Here is a 14,032-nt window from a genome sequence, read left to right on the forward strand (position 1 = left end):
TGTTAGTTTTGTTTTGTTTTTGTTTTTGTGTGAAAACTAGAGGTGCCCCAAAGCAAGGAGTCCAAATAGTGAGTACCTCTGGGAGAAAGACTTCAGCAAGACTCGGGGATCGGGTGCTGGCGTCCAACCCTGTGAGCCTAGGGGCCCCCCCCCCCCCCCCCGGGAGGTTGAATACTGCTCCCTGCCAGAAAGCACCCGGGGGGAGCAAGTGGAAGGTTTTGGTGTGAGGAAAGGGGAGAGCTTGGAGAAAGCGGCCCCCAGGGACGACTCCCGGAGAGGGGGGCTGCATTTGCTCTGGAATCACTTAGATGTACTTTTTTAAAGTCTCTTTCTGGTAAAAGGGCTGAGGCAGCTAGCAAAGGAATAGGGCACTCTTTCTAAGTCCTATTGATAGGCAGTTTGATGTGGTAACTGGAAGTAAAAGTACACAATAAGCAACCAGATGTCCAATCTTGTAAGAATTTATTGTGTAGAGACAAATATATGCAAATGAGCCCGACTCCAGCCGAGTTTCGCCCTCTTTCAATAGGGCTGCATCAGGGGCTAAAAACATACAATAAATAACATTAAATAATATGAAAATAAATAAAAACTAATAAAACATATAATAAACAGTTTTGGGTTTTTTTTCCACTTCTCCTGCAGTGAAGAGATACATCAGGAAAGGCATCCCCGGCGAGCACCGGGCTCTGATCTGGATGATGGTGAGTGGAGCCCAGGCACAGATGGACCAGAACCCGGGGTACTATCGCAAGCTGCTGGAGGGAGAGAAAAAGGAAAGGCTGGTGGAGGCAGTTCTTACAGGTAAAGCCCTGTTTCGCTATTATTCCTAACGATGTATATTATTATTGTTATGATTTATGATTTTTGGTTTCTGTGAAACCATGTGCTTGTAATGATTTGATTTTATGTATGTAATTATGTTAATCGCCTAGGCCTTTTTGTGTTAGGCGTTTAATAAATTCTTTTAAATGTAAAATGAATGTATTATGCATCTGGCAAGGGGGGGTAGGGTGGAGAGGTCTGAGCCGAGTTGGGGAGAGGCAGGCTAGAATAGGGGTGGGGAGGGGAGTGAATGGAGCAGCAAAAGAAGAATTCCTGCTTTTTTTTTAAATTTATCCCCCACATCAGCTCCTGAATGTGTGAATAATTTGAAACGTGAACCAGGCATTGTGGTGTTTTTTAAAATTGGGGACAAAGGGCTTAATTAAAAGGTAAGTGCATCTTTATTCCAGACAGTTAGACTGTACAAGGACAACAAACCAGAACCTGGAAGGTAAGACCAAAAGAAACGATAGAGCCAAGACCTCTGGGTGAGCTGCCCCTATGGAGAACGTAGCCCGGGCTCCTGCTTTAAGGAACCGAAGGGCTCCTGCTTTAAGGCCACCGAACCATCCCTCTCCCTCCTTCCAACACTCAACACATGAAACTCCCATGCAATCCTCTACTAACAAACTGTCCCACATCATTAAACAAGCTTCCAGCATTCATCCAGTCTCATCTGCAAGCTTCCAGCATTCATCTGCAAGCTTCCAGCATTCACCCAGTCTCATCTGCAAGCTTCCAGCATTCATCTGCAAGCTTCCAGCATTCACCCAGTCTCATCTGCAAGCTTCCAGCATTCATCTGCAAGCTTCCAGCATTCATCCAGTCTCATCTGCAAGCTTCCAGCATTCATCTGCAAGCTTCCAGCATTCATCCAGTCTCATCTGCAAGCTTCAAGCTTCCAGCATTCATCTGCAAGCTTCCAGCATTTATCCAGTCTCATCTGCATGCTTCCAGCATTTATCCAGTCTCATCTGCAAGCTTCCAGCATTCATCTGCAAACTTCCAGCATTCATCCAGCATCGCCTGCAAGCTTCCAGCATTCATCTGCAAACTTCCAGCATTCATCCAGCATCGCCTGCAAGCCTCCAGCATTCATCAAACCTGCACAGACAAGCCTCAATCTTTCACATAGCCCCTCTCATTATCCTTCTAATCTCGCAACTTAGTTCTTACAAATGGCCCCATTTTTCACAATTCCAATTCTCCAACATAATACTCCACCTAAAAGAATTTCTTTCCGACATGCCCAACAACACAACCTTAAATCCCTCTCTTCAATTTCGATCACTCCTACCTCACAACTGCTAGGCCTCACCCTCTTCTCTTTAAGCCTTTTCAATGCTCAATCTCTAACGAAAAAGTCTGTAATCTTAAACGACTACCTCATCGACGTGAAACCGGAGATTTGTGCAATCACTGAAACGTGGTTAAAACCTTCAGACACAGCAATAATTAATCAATTACCTACAGAGGCTTACGACTTCTTCTCGCTACCTCGTCATAAAAAAAAGGGAGGAGGTATTCTTTTAGCAACTAAAAAGGACCTCAGATTCTCTCTACAGCAATCCAATTCCAATGCAAAACTTGAATTCGGCTTTTTCACCTCAGACAAGCTCCAAATCCTTCTCGTATATGCTCCCCCAGGACTCCTGGAATCAGATGCTTCACCCCTGGTAGAATTAACCTCTTCCCTCATCAACTTTGACTCGCCAGCTATCATTCTAGGTGATTTCAACATGCACGTAGATAACCCTACCCCATCACCTAACTGTGAATCACTTCTCACAGCCTTCTCAGCACTAGGCTTCACTCAATTAGTTAACAAACCTACCCACAAAGCCGGCCACACTTTAGACCTGATCTTCGTTAACGCTGCAATCAATCCCGTATCTATCCCAGATTGCACAAAGGTCCCGTGGTCAGACCACTACCTCATAACAACTTCATTCTCTATAAAAGATACTAGCCCGGCTTGCATTCCTTCGCCCTCCTTCACATACAGGAAAACTTGCTCCCCAGAAGACCTCAATAATCACCTATCACCTCAACTCCACCAACTGGACCTTACAGATCCGAACTCAGCACTTCGATCATGGAACACAATCACCGAAACTATAGCTAACAAGCTATGCCCTTCAATTACAAAAAAACCACACCAGAATTCCTCCAAAAGACAGCCCTGGTTCTCCTCAGAACTAAGAAAGCTCAAACTCCAACTAAGACAAAATGAGGCTAAATGGCGCAAAAACCCAGGAACCAACACCCTTTCAATCTACAAATCATCTCTGCACCAATACAAATCAAGCACCCTAAGATCCAAGAGGGACTATTACGCCTCGAAGATACACAACCTGGTATTCGATGCCAAAGCCCTCTTCAGCTATGTAGCCAACCTCACACAATTAAACCAACCAGAGATTCCACATGACCAAGCTCAATCGAAAGCGGAAGAATTAGCTCTATTCTTCAGCAACAAAATCAACACTCTTCTATCTCAGCTCCCCACTAACCATACTGTTCCACTAACCACTCGTCAACCCTCAATCAACTACACTCAGTTAGAAGAACTTGACACAACTTCATCCATGGAGATCCAAGGAATTCTAAGGAAAATGAAACCTTCCTCCCACCCTTCAGATCACATCCCAGCTAAACTACTACTATCAATTCCAGATTCTATCGCCAAAACCCTGGCAGATATCATAAATTGCTCCCTCACTCAAGGACTCTACCCGGACAACCTCAAACTAGCCTCACTCAAACCCCTTCTCAAAAAACCAAATCTGGACCCAAACGATCCTAACAACTTTAGACCTATAGCCAACCTCCCCTTCATAGCCAAGATAATGGAAAAATTGGTAAACTCCCGACTCTCAAACTACCTTGAAGACAATAACCTACTTTTCCCATCACAATACGGATTCCGTAAAACCTTAAGCACGGAAGCCCTTCTCATCTCTATGACCGACCACATCATCCTAGGCTTAGACAAAGGACAATCCTTCCTTCTGATCCTACTCGACCTTTCATCTGCATTTGACACGGTCAATCACTCTCTTCTCATCAACCAACTAACAGCCATAGGTATCTCGGGCACCGCCCTATCTTGGTTTAGAACCTTCCTCAGCAACAGAGGATATAAGGTTAAGATTCATAATAAAGAATCCTCTCTTCACCCTGCGTCAGTAGGAGTCCCTCAGGGCTCATCCCTGTCTCCTACCTTGTTTAACATTTATCTGTTACCTTTATGTAAACTTCTCACTGACCTCAATCTCAAACACTTCCTCTACGCTGACGATATTCAGGTCCTGATCCCCATCAAGGAGTCACTCGCAAAAACACTGTCTCACTGGGAAACCTGCCTCCAAAATATCAAACAGCTTCTCACAAGTCTCAACCTTATACTAAATTCTTCAAAAACGGAACTTCTACTCATCACACCAGAAAACAGCTCCCTCACACCCACTCATCCAGCCTTACCAAATACTACACAAGTGAGAGACCTAGAAGTTCTAATTGACAATCACCTAAACCTGAAAGCGAACATCAACAAAACCACCAGAGACTGCTTTTATAAGCTCCAAGTGCTGAAAAGAATACGGCCTCTCTTCCACACACATGACTTCAGAACGATTCTACAATCAATCATTTTCGCAAAGCTGGACTATTGTAACACCATCATGCTTGGTCTCCCTTCTTCACACACCAAACCATTGCAAATGGTCCAAAATGCCTCCGCCCGTATACTCACTAACACCAGGAGAAGAGAACACATAACCCCTATCCTGATGGGCCTCCACTGGCTGCCTATCCACTTCAGAATAATCTACAAGACCATTCTCACCATTTTCAAAAACATCCATCAATTAGCCCCAATCGATCTCCATATCCCCCTCCGATTACACTACTCAACAAGACCGACAAGAGATGCTTACAAAGGATCTCTTCAAGTACCTCCAGCCAAAACTATCAGACACATCACGCTTAGAGATCGGGCCTTCTCCACAGCTGGTCCAACTTTATGGAACGCCATTCCCCCGGATCTTAGAATGGAACCCAGCATCTCAACATTCAAGAAAAGACTCAAGACGTGGCTGTTCACGCAGGCCTTTCCTAACTCCAACATTACTTAACCTCCTCCAATCAACATTCTTCGCTAGTTATAGCATTAATAACCACCTCTTATAATGTTATTATATATATATATATAATTATCTGATCTTCATTTTCCTTCTTACTCCTAGTTATTGATTCCCTGTTACATGTAACTGCTTTTCTGCACCATTGTTCAAATTGTAAAGTTTATTGCACCCCTGTTTCTTGTGAACCAGCATGATGGGACTACTGTCTTGAATGTTGGTATATAAAAAAACTTAAATAAATAAATAAGAGGCTGGCGGTGCTGGAATGTGGAAGTCACTGACTCGTCCTCCTGCAGTTAATAAATAATTGCTGGAGATGTATTCTTAATGCTGCCCATGTTGGTCAGGTGTGGGTTTTGCTTTTGTTTGTTTTTTTTTTCCAATAGGACTGGATCTCTTTTGACTTGACCTGGCTCTTGGTCCAGACGATTGTGGGGGCAGCTTCACAAGCCACCCTTTCTCTTCCTCATCCCTTCCACGAAATCCATCTGACCAGGGGTGGCAAGAGTCCGGTCCTCAAGAGCCACGAGCAGCCCGGGTTTTCAGGAAATCCACAGTGAATATGCGCGAGGGAGAGATGTGCATGCATCGCCTCCATTGTATGCATTTTCATCGTGGATATCCTGAAATGCCCTGCCAGGTTGTTTGTGGCTCTCGAGGATTGGAGTTGGCCACCCCTGTCATGTGACATAAAACTTTAGACAGTGGTCACTAGCAGGAAGGGCTTTAGTGCCAATACCTCTGAAAGACCATTTCAGATTAATAGCACTCCCGTGTAGCCTTCTGACTGTAATGTTAAAAGTGCAGCATAGGATCCCCTTATCTCACGGTACAATGGCTTGCATTCATTTTTTGTACTTTTTTTTCAGATATAAACAGAACATTTCCTGACAACGTACAGTTCCACAGAAGTGCAGATCCTTGTTTGCAGCATGCGTTGTACAACGTGCTTGTAGCTTATGGACACCACAATAAAAATGTGGGATATTGCCAGGTAGGAAAATATAATAGTTTTGAAGTAATGCTGGATAATGCTGGTTGCAATGACAAATTTTTTTTTTTTTAACATTTAACTTTTATAACACTTTTTATTTTTTGGGATGTTGGATTTAGAAGGCCATGGAAAATGTTTGTATAGCAGAGTCATGGTGCATCTGCTAGTCCTGGGGGAATCCTGTGCTACTGCGCAGGGCGGAATTTGTGCAGAATTCCGCCCTGCGCAGAAAATAGCAGAGGAGACCCCGGCATGCCCTGAAGGGAGTGCCCGAAGACTAAGGCCCGTGTGCACTGTTCGCAGCGAAAATGGAAGGCCCCCGTGTGCCGTGAATGGAGTGTGTGCTGCTCGCGGCAAAGATAAAGGCCCCTGTGAGAGAGAGAGAGAGAGTGTGTGTGTGTGTAGGGTGAGAGAGAGCATGGGAGGTAAGAGCGTGGGGGGGGGGGGGGAATGCTTGAGTGTGGGTGGCAGAGAGAGCGAGCCTATATGAGGAGATTGTGAAGGAGTGTGTGTGTGTGTGTGTGTGTAGGGTGAGAGAGAGCATGGGAGGTAAGAGCGTGGGGGGGGGGGGGGGAATGCTTGAGTGTGGGTGGCAGAGAGAGCGAGCCTATATGAGGAGATTGTGAAGGAGTGTGTGTGTGTGTGTGTGTGTGTGTGTGTAGGGTGAGAGAGAGCATGGGAGGTAAGAGCGTGGGGGGGGGGAATGCTTGAGTGTGGGTGGCAGAGAGAGCGAGCCTATATGAGGAGATTGTGAAGGAGTGTGTGTGTGTGTGTGTGTGTAGGGTGAGAGAGAGCATGGGAGGTAAGAGCGTGGGGGGGGGGGGGGAATGCTTGAGTGTGGGTGGCAGAGAGAGCGAGCCTATATGAGGAGATTGTGAAGGAGTGTGTGTGTGTGTGTGTGTGTAGGGTGAGAGAGAGCATGGGAGGTAAGAGCGTGGGGGGGGGGAATGCTTGAGTGTGGGTGGCAGAGAGAGCGAGCCTATATGAGGAGATTGTGAAGGAGTGTGTGTGTGTGCGTGAGAGATTGGGAGTTCGTGTGTATGAAAAAGGGATCGTGTGTATGTGAGGGTGCGGGACTGTGTGAAGGGAGTGTGTATGTGTAGTTATTTATCTATTTGTTGTTGTTTGCTCCTTGTGCTTAATGCTCTCCTTGCGTCGCTTCCATGCGACTGTTTCAAATGTTCCACGTAACGCTCCCAAGCGACTGTTATGTTTCTACGTAAACCGGTGTGATTTGTATTCCATACAAGAACGTCGGTATATAAGAATTTAAAATAAATAAATGCGTGTGAGAGATCCTGTGTAAAGGGCTGTGTGAGAGAGAGACATAGGTAGCCTGTGTGAGGATGTGTGTGCGAGAGAGAAAGGGAGCTTGTGTGGGAGTGTATGCAAGAGAGAGGGCCCTGTATGAGGGGATGTGTGTGTGTGTGAGAGTGTGAGGGAGCCTGTATGAGGGTGTGTGTATGTGAGAGAGGGAGGGACAAGGGAGCCTGTGTGAGGGGCAGTACTGAGAATGGGGTCAAACTCTGGGACTGGAGATAGAATGGAAGGGGGTTGAGCCTAGAGGTGGAGGGGAGAGATACTGGCAGGTGGAGGAGTTGGGGCCTGAGAGGGGAAAGTGGCCAGGGGAGTAGGGAGAGCGAGTGGAAAGGGCACTCTTGCAGTGAATTTCTAGGGAAATTCTGCTCAAAATAATTTTAAAAAATTCTGCATCTTTTTTTCTGTATTAATTTAAAATGCAATTACTTAAAGACTGTCATGTAAATTGTTATTTTGACCAATATAAAGTTTGCAGAATTTTAAATTGTTTTGCGCAGAAGTCCCCTGGAGTAATCTGCTGGACCTGGAAACAAGCAATGGTTTAAAGGACCTGAAACAACCCTTTCAGCATTGATGGTTTATTATGGACTGTGCCATGCCTGTAAATACTGTTCCAACAGGCAATTTTCTTTTAGTTTTAGGCTGGCTTTGGATTTTAAATTTCTGGGGCTCTAATTCAGACATTTAGCTTCGGTGTGTTTTTGGGTTTGGTTTTTTTTCCAGTGTTTACCATAGTCCCCTGCGTTCAGAGGTTTTAACCATAAAATAGTCTTGGACTGTGACTATGTATGGAGCAGAAGAGGTCAAGGACCTGCTATATCCTCTGTCCGTACACCAAACTGTGCATAAACACGGAGAAGCAATACGGCACACGAGTGCATCTATGTTTACGGACAGATAAACAAGAAGAAAAACAGAATCGAATTTTTATTTTGTTTACGTAATAAAATAGATGACAGCAGTAAAGGACTGGCCAGTCCATCCTCAGTTATTCTGTTCACGCCGCTAAGAATAACATCCCAGGTGCCAACCACAGAGTGTGACCACTTGCAGAATATCTCTCCTTATCCAGGACAGTTTCTTCTGTCTTCATCCTTGGAACTCCACCATGTTGGGCAGATGAGCCTACTCGATCCCCACTTAGTTCCCTCCAGCACCCCCCACATGTCTAACCACATAGCCTAGCCAGAAATCTTAGTGTGGTCGTTGCCCAAACATCTGGATCCCCTGTGTGGCTTTCCAGACAGACCCGGTTATGTGAGAGCCTGCCTGCAGATCTGCTAGGTCTTCTACTAATATCTGTACTTACTGCAGCCTTACTGTCATCACAGATCCGAGCTAAATAGCTTTGAAGTGCCTGAGAAGCAGAATATAAATAAAAAATAAATACGCTTCCATTACCAATGAGTCCCCTGAATAGGCCCTGCTACACGAGCACCTGTGTTTTTTCACTAGGACTTGCTGCAGCCTACCAGACCAACACAGCCATTTAGTTGCCTGCGTTTCTGCTAGGACATCTAAACCTTTTCATATTAACCACACTGCCATTCGTTCTGACAGCCTCCACACACTCTCTGTTTATTCAGTCTGGTATGGAAGGATAAACACTTAAACATGTGCCACTAGGACAGGGGTGGGCAGTTCCGGTCCTCGAGGACCACAAACCAGTCTGGGTTTCAGGATATCCCTCATGAATGTGCATGAGAGAGATTTGCATGCACTCTGCCTCAGTTGTATGCAAATCTATGTCATGCATATTCATGAGGGATATCCTGAAACCTCGACAGGTTTGTGGCCCTTGAGGACTGGATTTGCCCACCCCTGCCCTAGGGTCAGTGGTTCCCAAACCTGTCCTGGTGGAAACCCCAGCCAGTTGGGTTTTTAGAATATTCACAGTGAATATCCACAAGATAGATCTGCATGCCCTGTATCCGGTGCATGCAAATTTGTCTCGTGCATATTTGTTTCGGATATCCTGAAAACCCAATTGGCTGGGGGTCCTGCAGGACAGGTTTGGGAACCTCTGCACTAGATCATTCTTTCTCCTATCTCTCCTATGCTCTCTTAAACTCCAAAACTGTTTCTATCCTAAAGTAGTAGGTTTTTACCATAATTCTTCTGTTTTTCATCTGCCAGTTCCCAGAGGAACTTTTATGTCATGCCATTGGCTACAAGTTCCATTTTTTTGTCATTGCACCACAAACAGCACTGTTAAAGAGCATTTATTGCTATGTATGCAGCACCAGCTGAAGAATTAAACTCTAGTACTCTACTACCTAGTATAATGTGTTTAAACTGTTTAAAATAGACCCGTGAGAAAAGAGGGATCATCCTGCAAGATGTTCAGGAAAAGGAGAACGGCACAGAGGCAGTACTTTGTCCAAGTTAGCCCACGAGATGGAAATCCTTAATTTTGGTTGCCTTACCCATATTAGAGATTTTATTTATTTTCATTGATAGAATTGTATATTACCTGTACATACCCAGATCAGTCCAGACTCCTGGGTTTTGCCTCCCTGCCAGCAGGTGGAGACAGAGAGAAGTCTCACTGACACTGTACATAACCCAGTGTGCAACCTGCAGTCCCTCAGTATTTCTCTGTCTCCAGCAGTCAGAGAAGATTAAAAAAACCCGACATTTCTGGATTCTCCTGGTGGGGCCATCCCCCTCTGGTTTGAGGCGGATGAGCAGGAATTTGGTGACCTTTCCGATAGCTTGGTCTGGAGGTCCGTGGGGTGGACATATGGTGGTCCAGATCCCTCATCCCCCATGAGACGGTGGTGGAATCTGCTGGCAGTTCTGCACTGCAAGCCCAGTGGAGCAGGAAAAGTGTCCCTTTTATTCAGTTTGACCTGGGCTGGGTCGCCAAAGTTTGGTGACAGGATATAGCCAGTGGTCTGGCTCTTTTCTGATCTGCCATGTGCCCTGCGCTCCTGGAACCAGAACCTCTGCACCAAAGGAAAGTGTTGGTTTCTATCTATCTTTATTTGTTCTCGGAGAGAATAAGGAATTAGTTAGAGGGATCTGTGCAGCAGTGAGGTTCCAGGGGGGGGGGGAAGCTACTTTTTAGCAACTTGGGGAGCTCAGTGATGGGGTTTTTCAGCAGCTTCTCTACCTGCGGAGGAGGCCGGGTGTTGGCTCTGTGGCCCTGAGAAACTATTCCCCCACTTGCCGTTGAGGCGCCGGCGATGCCGCGGGAAGGAACGGCGTGTGCACGCGGCAGGGCATTCGGGGGGGGGGGGGGGGGGGGGGTCTGCATCGAGCATGAACGCACCCCCGTAGGACAAGCCTCGCAGATGACGCACAGAGGCTGCCCCTGGTAATGTTCAAGGGGATGTGTGGATCATGAGACGTCGGAGGATTCAGATGGGGAAATTGGCTTTTTCACCTCTAGAAGAGGGAGAAATTCCATCTGATTGTGAGCTGCTTCGGACTCTGCTCAGATTTTTTTTTTTTTCCTTTTTTCACAGAAATGTCTTGCAAAGTTTGGCTCAGACCCTAAACACGCTTTAAACCCCCCCCCCCAACGCAAAAAAATGGGGGTTACTCGCCGAAGGGCCAGGCCCAGCTATAGGGGGGGGGGGGGGGGGGGCGGGAAGGGGCAGGGCTGGAGGCGGCCGGTACGGCGACCATTTGCCACCCAGGAGCGTGCAACTTGCCACTTCTCCATCGGAGCAGTAAGCAACGAAACAAAAAGCACGTACAGGGAGGAGAGAGGTTGGGGGTAGGGAACCGGGGAAGCCTGTGATGCGTCGCAGCGTGAATTTGCACAATTTTACCCCCCACCCCCCCCCTTGCGCATGCCACGGGTGCGTATTAGTGCAGACCACCGATTTTTTTTTTTTTTTTTTTTTTTTTTTTTATAACATGCGTGCGCGCCAGGAAGCGAGCGCACATGGACGCGCACCTTATAAAATCTACCTGTTAGTGTGGCCGGAGGTCCTGTTTCTTCCCCCCCCCCCCCCCCGTATCCAATTCAAGAGATATTAGATTTAAAAGGAAATGCAGCTTTCGGGGTTCCCTGTTTCCGCGTGGAAACTCTGAGGTAAAACTCCAAGGCCCGTCACAGCAGTAGGTACACAAGGGGAGACTTCTTGGCATCTCTAGCCTTGGTAAGAGGTGTATCTGCACATGGTCCTCAGGCCGGAGCACCAGAGAATCTCCAGGTTCATGGTCCTAAGGGAACATTTTCAGTTTCAAGCCCTTCCCTTCGGCTGGCGACGTCTCCAAATACCTTCACCAAGATGATGGTGGTGCGGGTGGCCACTTTGCAAAAGGGAGGGTGTGTCGATGTATCCTGTATCTGGATGACTGTCTCAATAGTGTGAAATCTGATGACCTCTGACAATATTTTTTTACGTTCAGATTGGTAACATTCTGTCCAATTTGCTGGACAGTACAGAAGGTCAAGCTTATGGTCTCTCTTTTTTTTTTTTTTTTTTTTTTTTGTCCGTAGGTGATTTTATCAACGGAATATAGTCTGCCACCTCCAAAGGTGATAGCAATGCGCTTACATGAGAGAGAGAGAGTCATTCTCTGCTTATACATTAAAGTCCCCAGTAAACTGTTTTATTATTGTAAATGGATCAGGATCATAATAATATAGTAATGATGGCAGAAAAAGACCAAAATGGTCCATCCAGTCTGCCCAGCAAGCTTCCCAAGGTAGTAACTGCCACTCCATGCAGGTTACTCCCAAGCTTTTATATTCATTCACATCCTCTAGCCTTTAGGGATCCACAATGTTTATCCCATGCCCCTTTGAAATCCTTCACAGTTTTGTCTTCACCACTTCCTCTGGAAGGGCATTCCAGGCATCCCCCACCCTCTCCATGAAGAAATATTTCCTGATATTGGTTCTAAGTCTTCCTCCCTATAAAAATAAACGCAACAGAATCATCCCAGATAACACTTCTACATGGCGTCCCGCAAGGATCATCTCTCTCATCCACACTATTCAACCTATATCTCCTCCCACTCTGCAAGTTCCTCTCCGAATCAGACCTCCATTACTATGTATACGCAGACGACCTACAAATCTTACTCTCCCTAAACAAAACCCTTGAAAACACACTAAAAACCTGGGACATAATCCTGACCAAAATAACTCAATTGCTTTCACAACTGTCCCTCTCTCTCAACCAAAACAAGACCGAAATCCTATATATAACAAACACCACTGACCCCACACACAACTGCATGGGGACCCAGCTCACACAATGCTGTAAAAAAACAAAAAACCTCAGAGTAACAATCGATAACAAACTAAACCTCAAGCAACAAATTTCCACATTGATCAAAGATGGATTCTTTAAACTACAAATCCTGAAAAAGCTCAAACCCTTCCTTCACGCCCAAGATTATCGTACTGTCCTTCAAACACTACTCTTTTTTTTTTTTTTTTTTCCATGCTTGACTATTGCAACACTCTGTCACCCCGTTTCCACCTTCAAACCCCTGCAGGTACTTCAAAATGCCGCAGCCAGATCCATCACAAACAACAAAAAAATGCGACCACATCAACATCATCCTCAAAGACCTCCACTGGCTACCCATCGCACCCAGAATCCAATACAAAACCCTAACTCTCATACATAAAAAAAAACCAAAAAAAAAAAAACAACAACAAGATGGACCGGTTAAACACAGCGCTCGTCTCCTACTCCACACAAAGAAGCCTCCTTTCCAGCCCCCCCCCCCCACCCCCCCAAAGCAGTACACCTCTCCACAGTCTGAAAACGCGCCATATCAGTAGCCGGCCCCACACTATGGAACTCCCTACCCCCCCAGCTCAGAACTGAACTCTCGACATAAACCTTCAAAAAAAAAAATGCCTCAAAACATGGCTTTTCCTGCAAGCCAGCCCACCCCCTCCCCCGATTACCAATAATCCTCGCCACGACCCTATCCAACACCAGCAATCCATTGCTCACTCCCCCAAGATGCCCTTGATACAACCACCCCCAAGCTCTGTATGCATTCCGATCCTAAGCTATGTCTCTGACACACAAACCCCCCCCCCCATATTATTTGGCATATGTGTATTAATTACTGTTCCTTGTTAAATTTTCTAAATTATACTATAATATGCTCTATGTTCAAATGTATACTGTTCTAAGTTACAATGTAAAAATAAGCAGCCCATGCCTTATTTGCATTTCAGTTATATGTGAACCAATGTGATATCTCGATCTAATGTCTGTAAAAACAATTAAATTTATTTATTTATTTATTTATTTGTAGAGTTTTATATACCGTCATTCGGTAGAGCCATCATAACGGTTTACAAAAATATACATTTTTCTTAGCAGTTGTGTAACAGAAAAAAACAATGTGAACAATATCAGAAATAAGCATATCAAGTCCAGAGAGCATTAATAGGTTGGAAGAGGAGGGTATGCAGTTCAGGGTGAAGAGAATGTATTAAGAGGTTTACAACTGAGAGTTCAGTTGAGAGTTGGGATGATCAGACGTCTGAGGGTCAGTGTAGAATTTGTGGAACATTAGTGTTTTTAGGTCCTCTTTGAATATTTTTAGGTCGTGTTGGGTTCTCAGGAATTTAGGTGGGGTGTTCCAAAGTTTAGGTGAAGCAATTGAAAAGGCTCTTTCTCTTGTGGTTGCCAGATGTGCATCTTTGATAGGGGGAATGAATGAATGAATGAATAAATAGTTTCAAATCGTGACCCCTTAGTTCTACTAAATTGTTTTCAATGGAAAAGGTTTGTTGACCATGGAGAATTAAAACCTT

At 45.4% G+C, this 14,032-nt stretch overlaps 1 protein-coding gene across 2 annotated transcripts in view; it reads left to right on the top strand.

Moving 5' to 3' along the window:
• GRTP1 (growth hormone regulated TBC protein 1) overlaps positions 1–14,032 on the top strand; it is an 87,614-nt gene that overhangs the window by 10,294 nt on the left and 63,288 nt on the right. For both annotated transcript variants that reach the window (XM_029604660.1, XM_029604659.1), the window contains exons 3-4: positions 646–804; positions 5,840–5,964. In XM_029604660.1, the coding sequence (XP_029460520.1) occupies positions 646–804; positions 5,840–5,964 (284 nt within the window). The remainder of the gene's footprint in view (positions 1–645; positions 805–5,839; positions 5,965–14,032) is intronic.

The sequence above is a fragment of the Rhinatrema bivittatum genome, chromosome 5 (genome assembly GCF_901001135.1).
Source record: "Rhinatrema bivittatum chromosome 5, aRhiBiv1.1, whole genome shotgun sequence".
Taxonomy (NCBI): Eukaryota; Metazoa; Chordata; class Amphibia; order Gymnophiona; family Rhinatrematidae; genus Rhinatrema; species Rhinatrema bivittatum.